Here is a 13,278-nt window from a genome sequence, read left to right as displayed (position 1 = left end):
AGGCTGTGGGGAGCTCAGCTGGGGCTTTTCCTGGAAACTTCTGCCCAAGAAGAGTAAAACTTAATCTCAGTATTATGAATTGTCAAACCTTTTTAAATGCTATCTTCTGTTCCTCTGACTTTCAGAGAATAGAAGCTTTGACAGGATTCTGTTTTTAGACTACTCATGAGATCATATTTCTTCCTAATGTTTCCATAAAATTTATTGCGATTCAGTTAAGGGAGGGTTTCGCCGGATGCAGCTCGGCACTTCACTGGGATACCATGGAGTGCACATTTCATGACCTGGGAGTTCTGATGGTGGGTCCCTGAAAAAGAACATGTTTGTTTCTCAATTTTTGAATCTCTCATGTTTATTAACATGAAATGAAAACTTAGAAAAGGAATGAACAAAAATGTGCACTAACATAATTTCATCCTATTGTTAATAAGTCCCTTGATAATATGTTTATTAAATACAGAGCAGAAGATTTCATTGAGGCACGTCTGCAGTGAATGTGATAAAGTTTCCTTGATGTTGTAGATGACAGACGGAAGAAATCATTCCTCATGTCCTACACAGGTAGGAGATCACTGCAGAGTTAAAACAATTCTAGCTACAAAACAAACACAATTAACAGTGAACTTCCACATACACACTCGCACAGACTTAAAATCCACACACCGTGCACTGTTTTTATTGTATATCGGACCTGCATAATTTCAGCTGCAATTGCTATCGTGTCTGATTTTTATTACCAGCTCTGCCTCCCTCACTCCTCGCTGTTGCAAACTCTTGGCACATTTTCAGAGTAATGCATCTCACACTTCATATTTTTCCCAAGGTCATTACCCAAGCTCCACCCAGTTATTATTTCTACCACTGACTCCACCACAATTTATTTGTTTTAATCCATCATCAAATTAGAAAAATATATTGCATTTTAAATATATATTACATTGTTTCAGATAAAGGCAATGAATATTTTAAAAAAAAACAAGGGAATCTGAACCAATCTGATTTGCAGCATCAGCGTGTTATTTCTCTGCCGAAATGAAGTTTAATCTCTGTGTGGGACGTAGCAAATGTCACACGGGTCACTGATCCCATATGCAGAGCGCTAATTATTTCCAGTGCTAACCTTGGAGATCTTTGTGCTGTGTATAAGCTTCTGAGTCACCACAGGGGGAAAGCCACTGCCATCAGAAATGCAGCTGCCCCCAGAGGTGAGGTCCCATTAATAAAGACGAATGAACTGCTCAGACTAAACAACACTTGGCTGTAAAGCTGGAAATTTGCTTTGATGAAACCATGGCCTGGGGTGCCCATGTGTCATCAATCACTTCCCGCGATGGCATTGGACAACTCGTGGTAGTCCTGTGCAGTCATCTGGGTAATTTAAGCAGATGCCAATGCTCTGTGTTTGACAATGTAACTCAGATTTGTGTTTAGAAAACCAAATAATAGTGCCTGAAAATAACTAGTCTTTCCAAGCCAAACAGTGAAGATGCTGCCTCAGACCATAAAACATAGGAGCAGAATGAGGCCATTCCGCCCATCGATTCTGCTCTGCTATTTGATCATGGCCGACGTATTTTCCTTCTCAGCCTCATTCTTCTGCCATCTCTGTGTAACCTTTGACAACCTTACTAATTAAGAAACTATTGACCTCTGCTTTAAAAATAATAAAGGACTGGACTTCCATAACTGTCTGTGACAATGGATTCCATAATTCACCACCTTCTGGCTCAGGAAATTCCTCCTCATCTCTTTTCTAAAGGAAAATCCTGAGGAGGAAAGGAAGTGTTGTAAAGAAAGACTGAACACCTGGATCTCATCTGCAAGCAGAATTTTTAATCTACATTTAAATTATTCTCTGGTTGGTAATCTTAGATAAAGTGTGAATGCAAAGTATGAGCTTGGATGTACAATGCTTGGCTGCAAATCTTTTCACCAGTATCTCGACCTGAAACATCAACCTCCATAGATACTGCTTGATCTGCTGAGTTCCTCCAGAATTTCCTTCAGTGCTTTCACTCTGATCCTCAGTGTACCTCTCTTCACCCTCAATGTTGACAAAATCTTAGCTGGAAGTTGCCAAGTGTGGATAAGGTTCCTTCAAAGTGGAATATCGGTAATGATAAAAAACTGATGCTGAAAACACCCCAACATATTATTCTCCGTAACTTCCGCCACCTCCGAGATCCCACCACTAAGCACATCTTTCCCCCCCCCCCTGCATTCCGCAGGGATCGCTCCCTACACAACTCCCTTGTCCATTCGTCCTCCCCATCCCTCCCCACTGATCTCCCTCCTGGCACTTATCCGTGTAAGCGGAACAAGTGCTACACATGCCCTTACACTTCCTCCCTTACCACCATTCAGGTCCCCAAACAGTCCTTCCAGGTGAGGCAACACTTCACCTGTGAGTCGACTGGGGTGATATACTGCGTCCGGTGCTCCCGATGTGCCATTTATATATTGGCGAGACCCGATGCAGACTGGGAGACCGCTTTGCTGAACATCAACGCTCTGTCTGCCAGAGAAAGCAGGATCTCCCAGTGGCCACACGTTTTAATTCCACATCCCATTCCCATTCTGACACGTCTATCCACGGCCTCCTCTACTGTAAAGATGAAGCCACACTCAGGTTGGAGGAACAACACCTTATATTCCGTCTGGGTAGCCTCCAACCTGATGGCATGAACATCGACTTCTCTAACTTCCGCTAGGCCCCACCTCCCCCTCGTACCCCATCTGTTACTTATTTTTATGCACACATTCTTTCTCTCACTCTCCTTTTTCTCCCTCTGTCCCTCTGAATATACCTCCTGCCCATCCTCTGGGTCCCCCCCCCCCAACTGTCTTTCTTCCCAGACCTCCTGTCCCATGATCCTCTCATATCCCTTTTGCCTATCACCTGTCCAGCTCTCGGCTCTATCCCTCCCCCTCCTGTCTTCTCCTATCATTTTGGATCTCCCCCTCCCCCTCCAACTTTCAAATCCCTTACTCACTCTTCCTTCAGTTAGTCCTGACGAAGGGTCTCGGCCTGAAATGTTGACTGCACCTCTTCCTAGAGATGCTGCCTGGCCTGCTGCGTTCACCAGCAACTTTGATGTGTGTTGCCTGAAAACACTCAGCAGGTTTCTGCATTGGTGAGAAGAAAGGTTTACATTTCTGGATGAAGACCTTTCATTGGGACTGGGAAGAATATTTTTTAGCTGCAGGTGGGGTCTGGGCATGTCTCTGATAGGGTAGAATCAAGGTAGCCATGGGGATAAACTGTAAGCAAGATTATTTGGTCAGTGAGTAAATGAAAGCAAGAACTTAGGCAGAAGAACCTGCACAAAGCTAGAAAATGCAGAGCAGGAAGACATGCTGGTCAGGTCAGGCTGGACACCTTGTCCATTTCCAAAGGAAAACAAAGCAATCAAGCTAAAGTAGTACCTCTGATGGATGATTGTTACAAACTCAAACAAAATAAGTTAGAGTTGAATGTTAAGTCCAGGGGAATGTAATGTGCCCCGGCAGAAGCTAAGGTCTGCTCTTCACCATAGCAACATAGACGGATAAGTCAGAGTGGGAGTGAAAGGGGGAATTAACGATATGGGAAGCTCAGGGAGGTGAGTTGAGTGTAAGTCTCCCCCAGCTGGATTTGGTTTCTCCAACGCAGAGCAGACGGCATTGCGAGGAATGAGCTGGGATCGCTCCTGACTGGATGGGGTGTAACTGGATTTCTGGAAAGACCTGGCTGCTGGGAGAAAACGGGGTGAAAAGACAAGCAGCAAGTGGTTGCAAGGGAAGTGACATAAGAAAGGAGGTGGTTGATGGGATTGGACGAGAGGACCAGGGATTTACAGAAGGTATGGTTCTGATGAAATGCTAAAAGAAAAGGAGAGAGGAAACTGCATTTTGCTTGGTTGGAGGTTGCCTAGACGGAATATGAGGTGCTGCTCCAACACCCTGAGTGTGGTCTCATCACGGCAAAAGAGGAGGCCATGGACTGACATGTCGGAATGGGAATGGGGGACGGGAGCTAAAATGGTTGGCCACCGGGAAATTCCGCTTTTGACGGATGGGGCGACAAAGCAGTTCCACAACTTCTGTCGGGTCTCACCAATATAGGGGAGGCCACATCGGGAACGTCGGATATAATAGACAACCCCAAAAGATTCACAGGTGAAGCATTGCCTTACCTGGAAGGACTGCTTGGGCCCCTGAGTGGAGGTAAATGAGGAGGTGTAGCATTGGGAACATAATCTAGTCTTTCCATTTCAGTTCCCGAGTGAGAGAAAGCTACACCACTGGAGATGTCATCTTTTGGGGACATTAGCAGAGTATCTTTACTGCTACCCACTTGGACAGACCTGGAAGATCAGCAGTGAAAGTAAAGGTCAATGTCTGACCAGTTATCCTTCAACTGGTCAGTCATTACGTTTGTGGGGCTTTGCTGCTCAAATTGACTGCTAGTGTAAATATATTTAATCAGTTAGCTTTGAAGTGGACTGCTATACACTGCAAAGATATAAAATAAAACATTATATCCCATTTATGGCAATATAAAGACTGCACCCACAGGCATTTGTAAAGTAACCATGGTGACACCTAATTACTGCTGCTTGACTTGCCTCTTTGACACTGGATATAGGGGCCCAGACCTGGTTAACCTGAGAAGAGGTTAACAAACCAATTGTTCATACAATTCTAACGACAGCTCAGGAAGCAAAGGGTTAATATGCAGATGCTGTGGCAATCAATTTGGTTCAGCCTCTAAACAAAAGTTGAATGGTATTGTATTCCAAGGCATCACAATTCTTTTAGAAAACTCCCCTTAGAAAACATACTTTTTTCTTTCAGTCATATACCCTGTGTGCTTAGCAACCAGAATAGGAGCTGAGCCGGATAGTGCCAAGTCAGCTAACTCCTTGCTAGAACCAACAACACCCGCCAAATTCTGGTCAAGCTTCACAAAAACTACTGGTCTTGTTGCGTGCAACAATCTGAAAGGATAATCGGTGAGAGAAATTGTCGCGGGAGTACTTTCCACCATCTTGTGGGCCATCAAGACCCACACGGAAACCCAGTGTAATGTGACAGAAAGGGACAAAATGAATCATAGGGCCAATTAACAGCAAGAAGGAGCAGGAATTTTCACTGTATCTGATTGAGTACTTGGGTAGCTGAGGAAAACGTATTTCTCTTGAATTGATAAAGAGGCTGAGAAGGCACAAAGACAAATCTGGTGAAAATTGCAGGTGATGCTGGGTGGAGGTGTCTTGGGAAAGAATGGGTAGAGAATCAGAAGCTTTAAAGTCACTTAACGTCCACCATCAGCATACATCAAGATATGATAATCCAAACCAAGTGCCATCAATAATTAAAAAGTGCTTCTCTCCACCCGCAGAGCTCTTTAGTTTTGATAAATCACTGCTTTCACGTGGAAAGAAAGCTATTAGTTATCCTTGTTCTAATCACTATAAAATGGGATTAGTGTAACACTGCCCACAACTGCTACTTATACTGAGAACTCCTCTGAACATTTTCTTAATAATGTGCATTCACAACAGAAGAGGGAACAGGTTAGGAAGAGGATCATTGTGCTATATTAACATTTGATATTCAGAAAATCTGCAATATAAATGCATATAATATTGGTATAATTTGATGAGCAGTAGATGATAGGCAGTAATGTGCACCATACAATAGATTTTCACTTTGAGCCTAATTGGAATAGAATCTCCAACTCCCGGACAGTTGAACAAAGGAAGATGAAACTTGTTGCTACTCCAAGTCAAGATATAGACTGTTACCATAATACTGGAGATCACTCCAATACAAATCTTTTTTATTTAAACCAATGCAATAAGAGTCCATGCCCTCACTTAGCAATGGTAAGATCTTTTCATTCCTGCTGGAGCGATTCACTGTGAAACATAACTTTGATATTATTTGCTTTGCCCAGATTGACCAGCTTTCTAGAACATGTAAAATACTATCCTTCTTAAACCAATTGAGAACTTAGATCAAGTTATACACTGGCCTTGTGATTCATATTATACAGCAATAGAATGTGATTTATATTATTATACACATAAAATAAACTATTCTGGAAACATTAGGAACAGGACTAATGTGCAAAACTTACTAATACTCATCAGCTGGTTAGTAAATCTTATCAATGGTTGCACTTCTCACTGATTAGTCATTTTAGAGAATTTGTATTCGCCCAGTGAATAATCAAGTCTGTTGGGAGCAACTAATAATATTAAGCTTAAGCATTTTTAATTGGTGTTTTTCCTGCCTGAGATACCCTCACATGTTAAACGGAACCAGCTACAAGTAGTAAGGTTCAGGCCAAGGTAACAATAGGATCAAGAGCGGAAATGAAACTGGTATCTCAAACCAGCACACACACAAAGTGCTGGTGGGATTCAACAAGTCAGACCAGTCAGATATTCTAAAACTTGTAAGCAAAAGACCAACGAAAAGAAAATTCTGATTCAGGTTCAGTATCAACGGGAGCAACTTCCCGTCAACTCTGGTTCACACTGGTGTCAGCAGTCGGTCTCGTGCGGGGCAAAAGAGCAAATCACTAGGCAGTGGAGAAGATGGTGAACATGAAAGGAAATCTTAATTGCCAGAATATCCAAGCATTGTAATGGAGAGCTGGCAAATATGTTTCCACTACTGAAGTGTGATACCAGAGGTAAAGCAAAACCATGGATTTTCTGAGTATGCAATTAGCATAAATCTAAAATATAATTAAAATAATTTATTAATTCTTCCTCCTTGGGGCAAATGTTTTCTGTTTCCATTAAATATATGGAGTAATGCTTCTATGTTTAATAATACTTTTTTATTCCTTTATGCAAATACGATTATTGGCTCTGCCCATCCCGGTCACCTTTGGAGTGATGTTGCTGTTTGTCGACAGCGTATCATGAAGCTTAATGTTAAGGGGCTCAAAAAATTGCCACTGAACAGAGCCTGAATGACGTTAAAGTTCAGTACTTCTAATGCAGGCTCTACTAGTTCATGTAGTATACACTATACTCTTAGGATAGGCCCAGGTTTTGTGGCAGATGAGTCTGGGGAGAAAAATAAGGGGAAAGATGGAATACTTTCTCTTCATCTTTCAAAAAGTATTGGATTTTCCATTTAATTTTTTCTTGAGTTATTGTTTTAGAAACGGGAGATATGAGGTATACTTCCACATTCTGAATACTGTATAACATTCAGACTTTTCTGCATTGAAGGTCATAAGGTTTATTGTTTAATGACCTATCGGCCGTGGCCACAATGTTAAATTATCCAATCAAATGAAAATGGTCCAATTCAGGCACATGCTCAAATGATCCAGTTAAAGCTTCAGGCTGCCAGTGGTTCTCCAAATGCCTGTTGTGACAAGGTGTAAAGACTTGACCAGAAGTTAAATCCCACATGCAGCTTGTCGGGCACTTGAGAGATATATGACTGAAGATATCTCCATAGGTGATTATATAACATAATCCTGCACATTCAAAGAATGCCAAACAAAAGGCTCAAACAAAATCTCAAGTCCAAGCTTATGTTTCTAGTTCACAGTCTGTTGACACCGAGTCTCCCGCTTATCATAGCGAGCAATGTTTACTGAACCACAATGACCAAACAAAAACCGAGCCAATAAAAAAGAAAGGTAACCCAGCACTCTTGCCTGCCTCCTGTACTTTTCCTATTTTATTTCGAGTTATAGGAACGCCATGTATCCAGTTGTACTAACAACCCATTCGGAAATGCCCCTTGCTGAAATCACTGTTTTAAAAAAATATTATAATAAAGACTGGCCCTCTGGTTCTCTCCGCCGGCCACCCCACACACAGGCCTCATCTTGCAAACACACTGCTTTCAACCAAGCAGTTTTTGTCGACATCTCGTCACGAATATAACTCGCAGGGAAGATCCAGTTGGATGCCTTTGTCAAACCTGAACGCCCCGACCGTGCATTTGTATAACCTGTGCTCGTAGAGTCTGAATGCTGCTCAGGATTTGTTTCTGATGTTCAACACATGTAATCCCCAGGCTCATTACATCTCTGCGGAAGAAAATCAAACAGAATTTAGTGCTGGCCGCCCATGTGCTCGTGCCTATTACTGTTGCTGGGAAAGGGGACTTTACCAGGTGATTGAATGAAAAGGCCAGCTAAGTATAATGATCATACCAACATAATCAGCTTGTACTTGTTCCCTCTCCTGGTGGCATTTCGTCCATTAAATTACCTGCCACAACTTTCTTATTGAAATCTCTCACAAATGACCAAAGCTGAAAGATCAGAATCGACTCACATCCCGTCCCAAAAGACTGACGCTTAAAGGCTGTTAGTTGGTTGATGGCTTCAATTGAGATTGATGAGGCAACCCATGCATTTAAGTGAGGTGGTAGGGGTGGGGGGAGAGTGGTCTGATATGTTCCATCAAGGTCAGTCTGATTTGAATGAGATTTATTGCTAGTGATCACGTACTTCTTTCCTCCTGTTTTCAAATACTGTACTCCAAACCCTTAGTATTCCTTCATGAAATTTGTTCTTCCTAAAGTTCCATTCTCTCTAACTTATCATCCACCACTGAAGTTCCAACACTAGTGGACGTTCACAATAATGTTAGAAAGATTGCTTTCTGGTTTTACCTGTCATTGGGACACATCATTAACAATCAACAATGTGAACAGTGATAACATTCTAAATCCCTCTCCGCATATAGTCAGAGAGAGACACAATACAGATTTGGTCTCTTCACCTGACTGACTCCATGCCAATCATCGGTCATTTGTACTAATCCAAGATTCTCGTAAACTCTTCCTGGATTTTTCCACCCTACAGAGCACCCAGAAGATGTGGATGTGATCACAGGAAAAATGTGCAAACTCCACAAAGACAGCACATGAGGTCAGTATCAAACTCAGGCCACCAGTGTGGTGAGGCACTGGCTCTAGTTGTGCCACAGTGTAATCAATCATCTTTGAAAAGCTTGGTGATCTGATAACCAGTTGGCATTCAACTTTAATTTCATGCAGGGTGATCTATACAGATAAATTGTTACTAACAGTGGAAGAATCAAGGCACTAGGGCAACCAGTCATTAATTTATAAAACTGTAAATGTTTTTAAATATCATGACACTGTTTGATAAATTACAAGTCTTTAACAAGAAACACAAGAGACTCTGTATATGCTGGAAAACGTGAGCAGCACATGCAACAGCTTCTTTCCGACTGTGATAAGACTGCTGAACGGATCCTGACCCGGATCTGGGCCGTACCCTCCAAATATCCGGACCTGCCCCTCGGTTTTTTTGCACTACCTTACTTTCCATTTTTCTATTTTCTATTCATGATTTATAATTTAATTTTTTAATATTTACTATCGATTTGTAATCCAGGGAGCAGGAAGCACAGAATCAAATATCGCTGTGATGATTGTACGTTCTAGTATCAATCGTTTGGCAACAATAAAGTATAAAGTATCAAGTAAACTATAAGGTAAAATGCTCGAGAAAGCCAGCAGGTCCAGTAGCGTATATGGAAGGAAATATACAGTTGACATTTCAGGCCGAGACCTTCATCGAGAATCCTGATGAGGGGTCTTGGCCTGAAACATTAACTCTTTATTTCAAATCATACGTGCCCCCTGACCTGCTGAGTTCCTCCTGAACTTTATGTACTTGTTGTGTAAGAAGAACATAAGATATTTGTGTTTGAGTTAGGAGAAGAGAAAGATAAGAAATGTGGAGAGGAATAAATGGTAGAAGAGAGGTCACGATGAGGCTACACTCACATTGGAGGAGCAACACCTCAGATTTGATTTGGTAGCCTCCAACCTGATGCAAGAACACCGAATTCTCGAACTTCCAGTAAATTCTCCCCCCGCCACACTTCTTTCTTTTTCCATTCCCTATTCTGGCTGCACTCTTAACCATTCACCCTACCTGACCAACACCTCCCTCTGATGCCTCTCCTCCTTCCCTTTCTTCCATGGTCCACTGTCCTTTCCTATCAGATCCCTTCTTCTTCAACTCTGTTCCTTCTCCATCTATCACCTCCAGCTTCTTACTTCAACCCACCTTCCCCCTCACCTGGTTTTACCTATCACCTGCCTGCCAGCTTGTACTCTTTCCCCCTTGCCCCACTTTCTTTTTCTGTCTTCTTCCCCCTTCTTTTCTAGTCCTGAAGAAGGGTCTCAGCCCGAAAGGTTGAATGTTTTTGCCTCTCCACAGATGCTCTCTGATCTGCTGATTTCATCCAGCATTTTGCGTGGGTTGCCCTGGATTTCCAGCATCTGCAGAATCTCTTGTGTTTAAAAAGTATGGAAATCATGAATTATATTTTCTTCAGCACCATTAGTGGGAGACTTTTGGCCACAAGGAAAGATTTGATAGACTTTTTTGTTTGTTTGGAAGGAGGAGATGTACAGTAAGTAGAGGCTTAAAATTATGGAAAGCTGGACAGGGAGGTTTGGGACGATTTAATTATGTTAGCAGAATAACTGGAGGCCAGGATTTAAAGCTATTGATGGAACATTTAAAAGGAAGTTGAGCAGAATGTTGTTCAGTCAGTGTATTTTGGTGAGGTGAAGGTATGGAGGAGGGGGGAAATGTTCTCCCTGCAAGGTACGTAAAGATAGAAAGTCTCATTCTATTAACTGAGGTTGAACAATTACATTGAAGTCCACAGTCCAATTATCAAAGTATGATGAGCTTACATTATTCCTTGCCATTTCAGACAACCATGAACGAAATGGATGTCTAAATGAACTATAAATGCAGGAAATTTGAAACCAAGTCAGAAAATGCCAGAAACATTCAGCAGATTATTTGGGAAGAGAAACAGAGTTAATGATTCAGGCCTGATGGCTCAAATAAGGGATTCTGACCTGCAACATGAACCCTGTTCCTCTTTTCACAGGGGCTGCCTGATCAGCTGAGTTTTTCCAGTACTTTTTGGTTTTGCCACCACAGTAGCATAGCGGTTGGAGCAACGCTGACAGCTCGGGGCGTTGGAGTTCAGAGTTCAATTCTGGCCCTCTCCATAAGCAGGTTTGTACTTTGCTTCCAGTGTGTGCGTAGGATTCCTCCGGGTGCTCTGGTCTCCTCCCACAGTTCACAGACCGTTAGTAGGTTAATTGGCCATCGTAAATTGTCCCATGATTAGGCAGGGGTTAAATCAGTGGGTTGCTGGAAGGCATGGCAAGAAGGGTTGGACGAGCCTGCTCCATGCTGTATTTCTCCAAATAAAGTAAGAATACTTGTTGGGTCCAATTACTTCCTTTTGCACCATACATTTACACAGATCTACGTATATTGCCCAGTTACAGTATGTGGAAGGAATCATAAGTTGGAGAGAAATAGCACAGGAGAAGCTGAATAGATTCAAAGGAATCAAAGAGTTCAAAGTCCATTTATTAAAATACATTTCAATTATACAACCTTCAGATTCATCTACTTACAGGCAGCCACAAAGCAAGAAACTTGTAAGAACCAAATTTTAAAAAAAAAGACCAACACCCAATGTGCAGAGGAAGAGGGATAAAAAAAAACACAAATCATGCAAACAGTAAAAGCAAGCAACAGCATTTCGAACCAAGCTGAGTCCATGGATCCGAATCCCGAAGCAGCCAGAGTAGGCCCATAGCCTCGGTCTCAGTTCGTCATATGGGGGGACAAATCACTGCGAAGCTCACGGACACGAAGCGCATAGCGGCTGGAGCAGTCTCACAGCCTCAGCCTCAGTGCCACGGAAAGTGGAGCAGAACCGGCTCGATAACCTGCCGTTTCAGTCCATCAGCCAGGCATTTAAAGTGTCCCAGCTTTGGGTCGTCCTCTGCATTCCGACCCGTTCCCACGACATGACGATATAGTCTGGGTCACCTTCCATAAGACCATAAGATAGGAGCAGCATTAGGCCATTTGGCCCATTGAGGCTGCTCCACCACTTCACAGTGGCTGATTTAATTTTCCTCTCAGTGCCAAACTCCTGCTCCTCCCCGTATCCCTTCATTCCCTGACTGATCACAAAGACTCGACCTCCACAGCTTTCTGTGGCAAAGGATTCCACAGGTTCACCACTCTCTGGCTAAAGAAATTCCACCTCATCTCCATTCTAAAAGGATGTGTCCTCTGGCCTTAGATGCACCCATCATCGAAAACATCCCGTCCATGGGCCTTTCACCATTCGATAGGTTTCAAAGATCACCCCTCATACTTCTGAATTCCAGTGAATATGGGTCCAGAGCCATCAAACGCTCTTCATGTAACAAGCTGTTCAATACTGGAATCATTCTTGTGAAAATTCTTTGAACCCTCTCCAGTTTCAGCTCATCCTTTCCAAGATAAGGGGCCCAAACCTGCTCACAATACTCCAAGTGAGGCCTCACCAGTGCTTTATAAAGTCTGAGCATTACATCTTTGCTTTTACATTCTCGTCCTCTTGAAATGAATGCGAACATTGCATTTGCCTTCCTCACCACAGACTGAACCTGCAAATTAACCTCTCAGGAATCCTACACAGGGACTCCCAAGTCCCATTGCACCTCAGTTTTTCGTATTTTCTCTCCATTTAGAAAATAGTTAACCCTTTCATTTCTTCTACCAAAGTGCATGCCTATATACTTCCTGACACTATATTCCATCTGCCATTCTCCTAATCTGTCTAAGTCCTTCTGTAGCCTCTCTATTTCCTCAAAACTATCTGCCCCTCCACCTATCCTCATATCATCTGGAAATTTTGCAAGAAAGTGATCAATTTCATCATTCAAGTCATTGACACATAACGTAAAAAGAATTGGTTCCAAAGCAGACGCCTGTGGAACACCCCTAATAAGCCAACAGCCAACTAGCAAAGGCTCCATTTATCCCCACCCTTTGCCTCCTGCCAACCAGCCACTGCTTTATGTATGCTAGAATCTTTCCTCTAATATCATGGGCTCATCGCTTGTAAGCAGTTTCATGTGGAGCCCCTTGTCAAAGGCCTTCTGAAAATCCAAGTGCACAACATCAACCGATTCCCTTTGTCTATCCAGCTTGTTCTGTCTTCAAAGAATTCTAATAGATTTGTCAGGCAAGATTTTCCCTTGAGAAAATCGTGCTGACTACGGCCTATTTTATAATGTGCCTCCAAGTACCCTGAGACCTCATTGTTAATAATCGACTCCAAGACCTTTCCGACCACTGGGGTCAAACTAACTGGCCTATAATTTATATCCTTCTGCTTCTCTCCCTTCTTGAAGAGTAGAGTGACCATTTGCAATGTTCCAGTTTTCTGGAACAATTCC

The 13,278-nt window shown here is 42.6% G+C and overlaps 1 protein-coding gene and 1 long non-coding RNA gene across 2 annotated transcripts in view; one reads left to right on the top strand and one right to left on the bottom strand.

Annotated features, from left to right (window-relative positions):
- The first annotated feature begins 458 nt into the window (after positions 1 to 458).
- On the top strand, positions 459 to 11,029 carry LOC134338282 (uncharacterized). The gene is made up of 3 exons (XR_010016183.1): positions 459 to 561; positions 8,834 to 8,899; positions 10,914 to 11,029. It is a non-coding gene; the product is annotated as an uncharacterized LOC134338282 (long non-coding RNA).
- The window catches only part of LOC134338281 (ephrin type-A receptor 7-like), a 795,126-nt gene continuing 789,611 nt past the window's right edge, over positions 7,764 to 13,278 (bottom strand). The window contains exon 17 of the mRNA XM_063034005.1: positions 7,764 to 8,050. Coding sequence (XP_062890075.1) covers positions 7,936 to 8,050 — 115 coding nt within the window. The 3' untranslated portion in view covers positions 7,764 to 7,935. The remainder of the gene's footprint in view (positions 8,051 to 13,278) is intronic.

Source organism: Mobula hypostoma, chromosome 26 (assembly GCF_963921235.1).
Source record: "Mobula hypostoma chromosome 26, sMobHyp1.1, whole genome shotgun sequence".
In the NCBI taxonomy this organism is placed as follows: domain Eukaryota; kingdom Metazoa; phylum Chordata; class Chondrichthyes; order Myliobatiformes; family Myliobatidae; genus Mobula; species Mobula hypostoma.
Note: the sequence above shows the minus strand (reverse complement) of the source record. Positions and strands in the feature narration are given on the sequence as shown.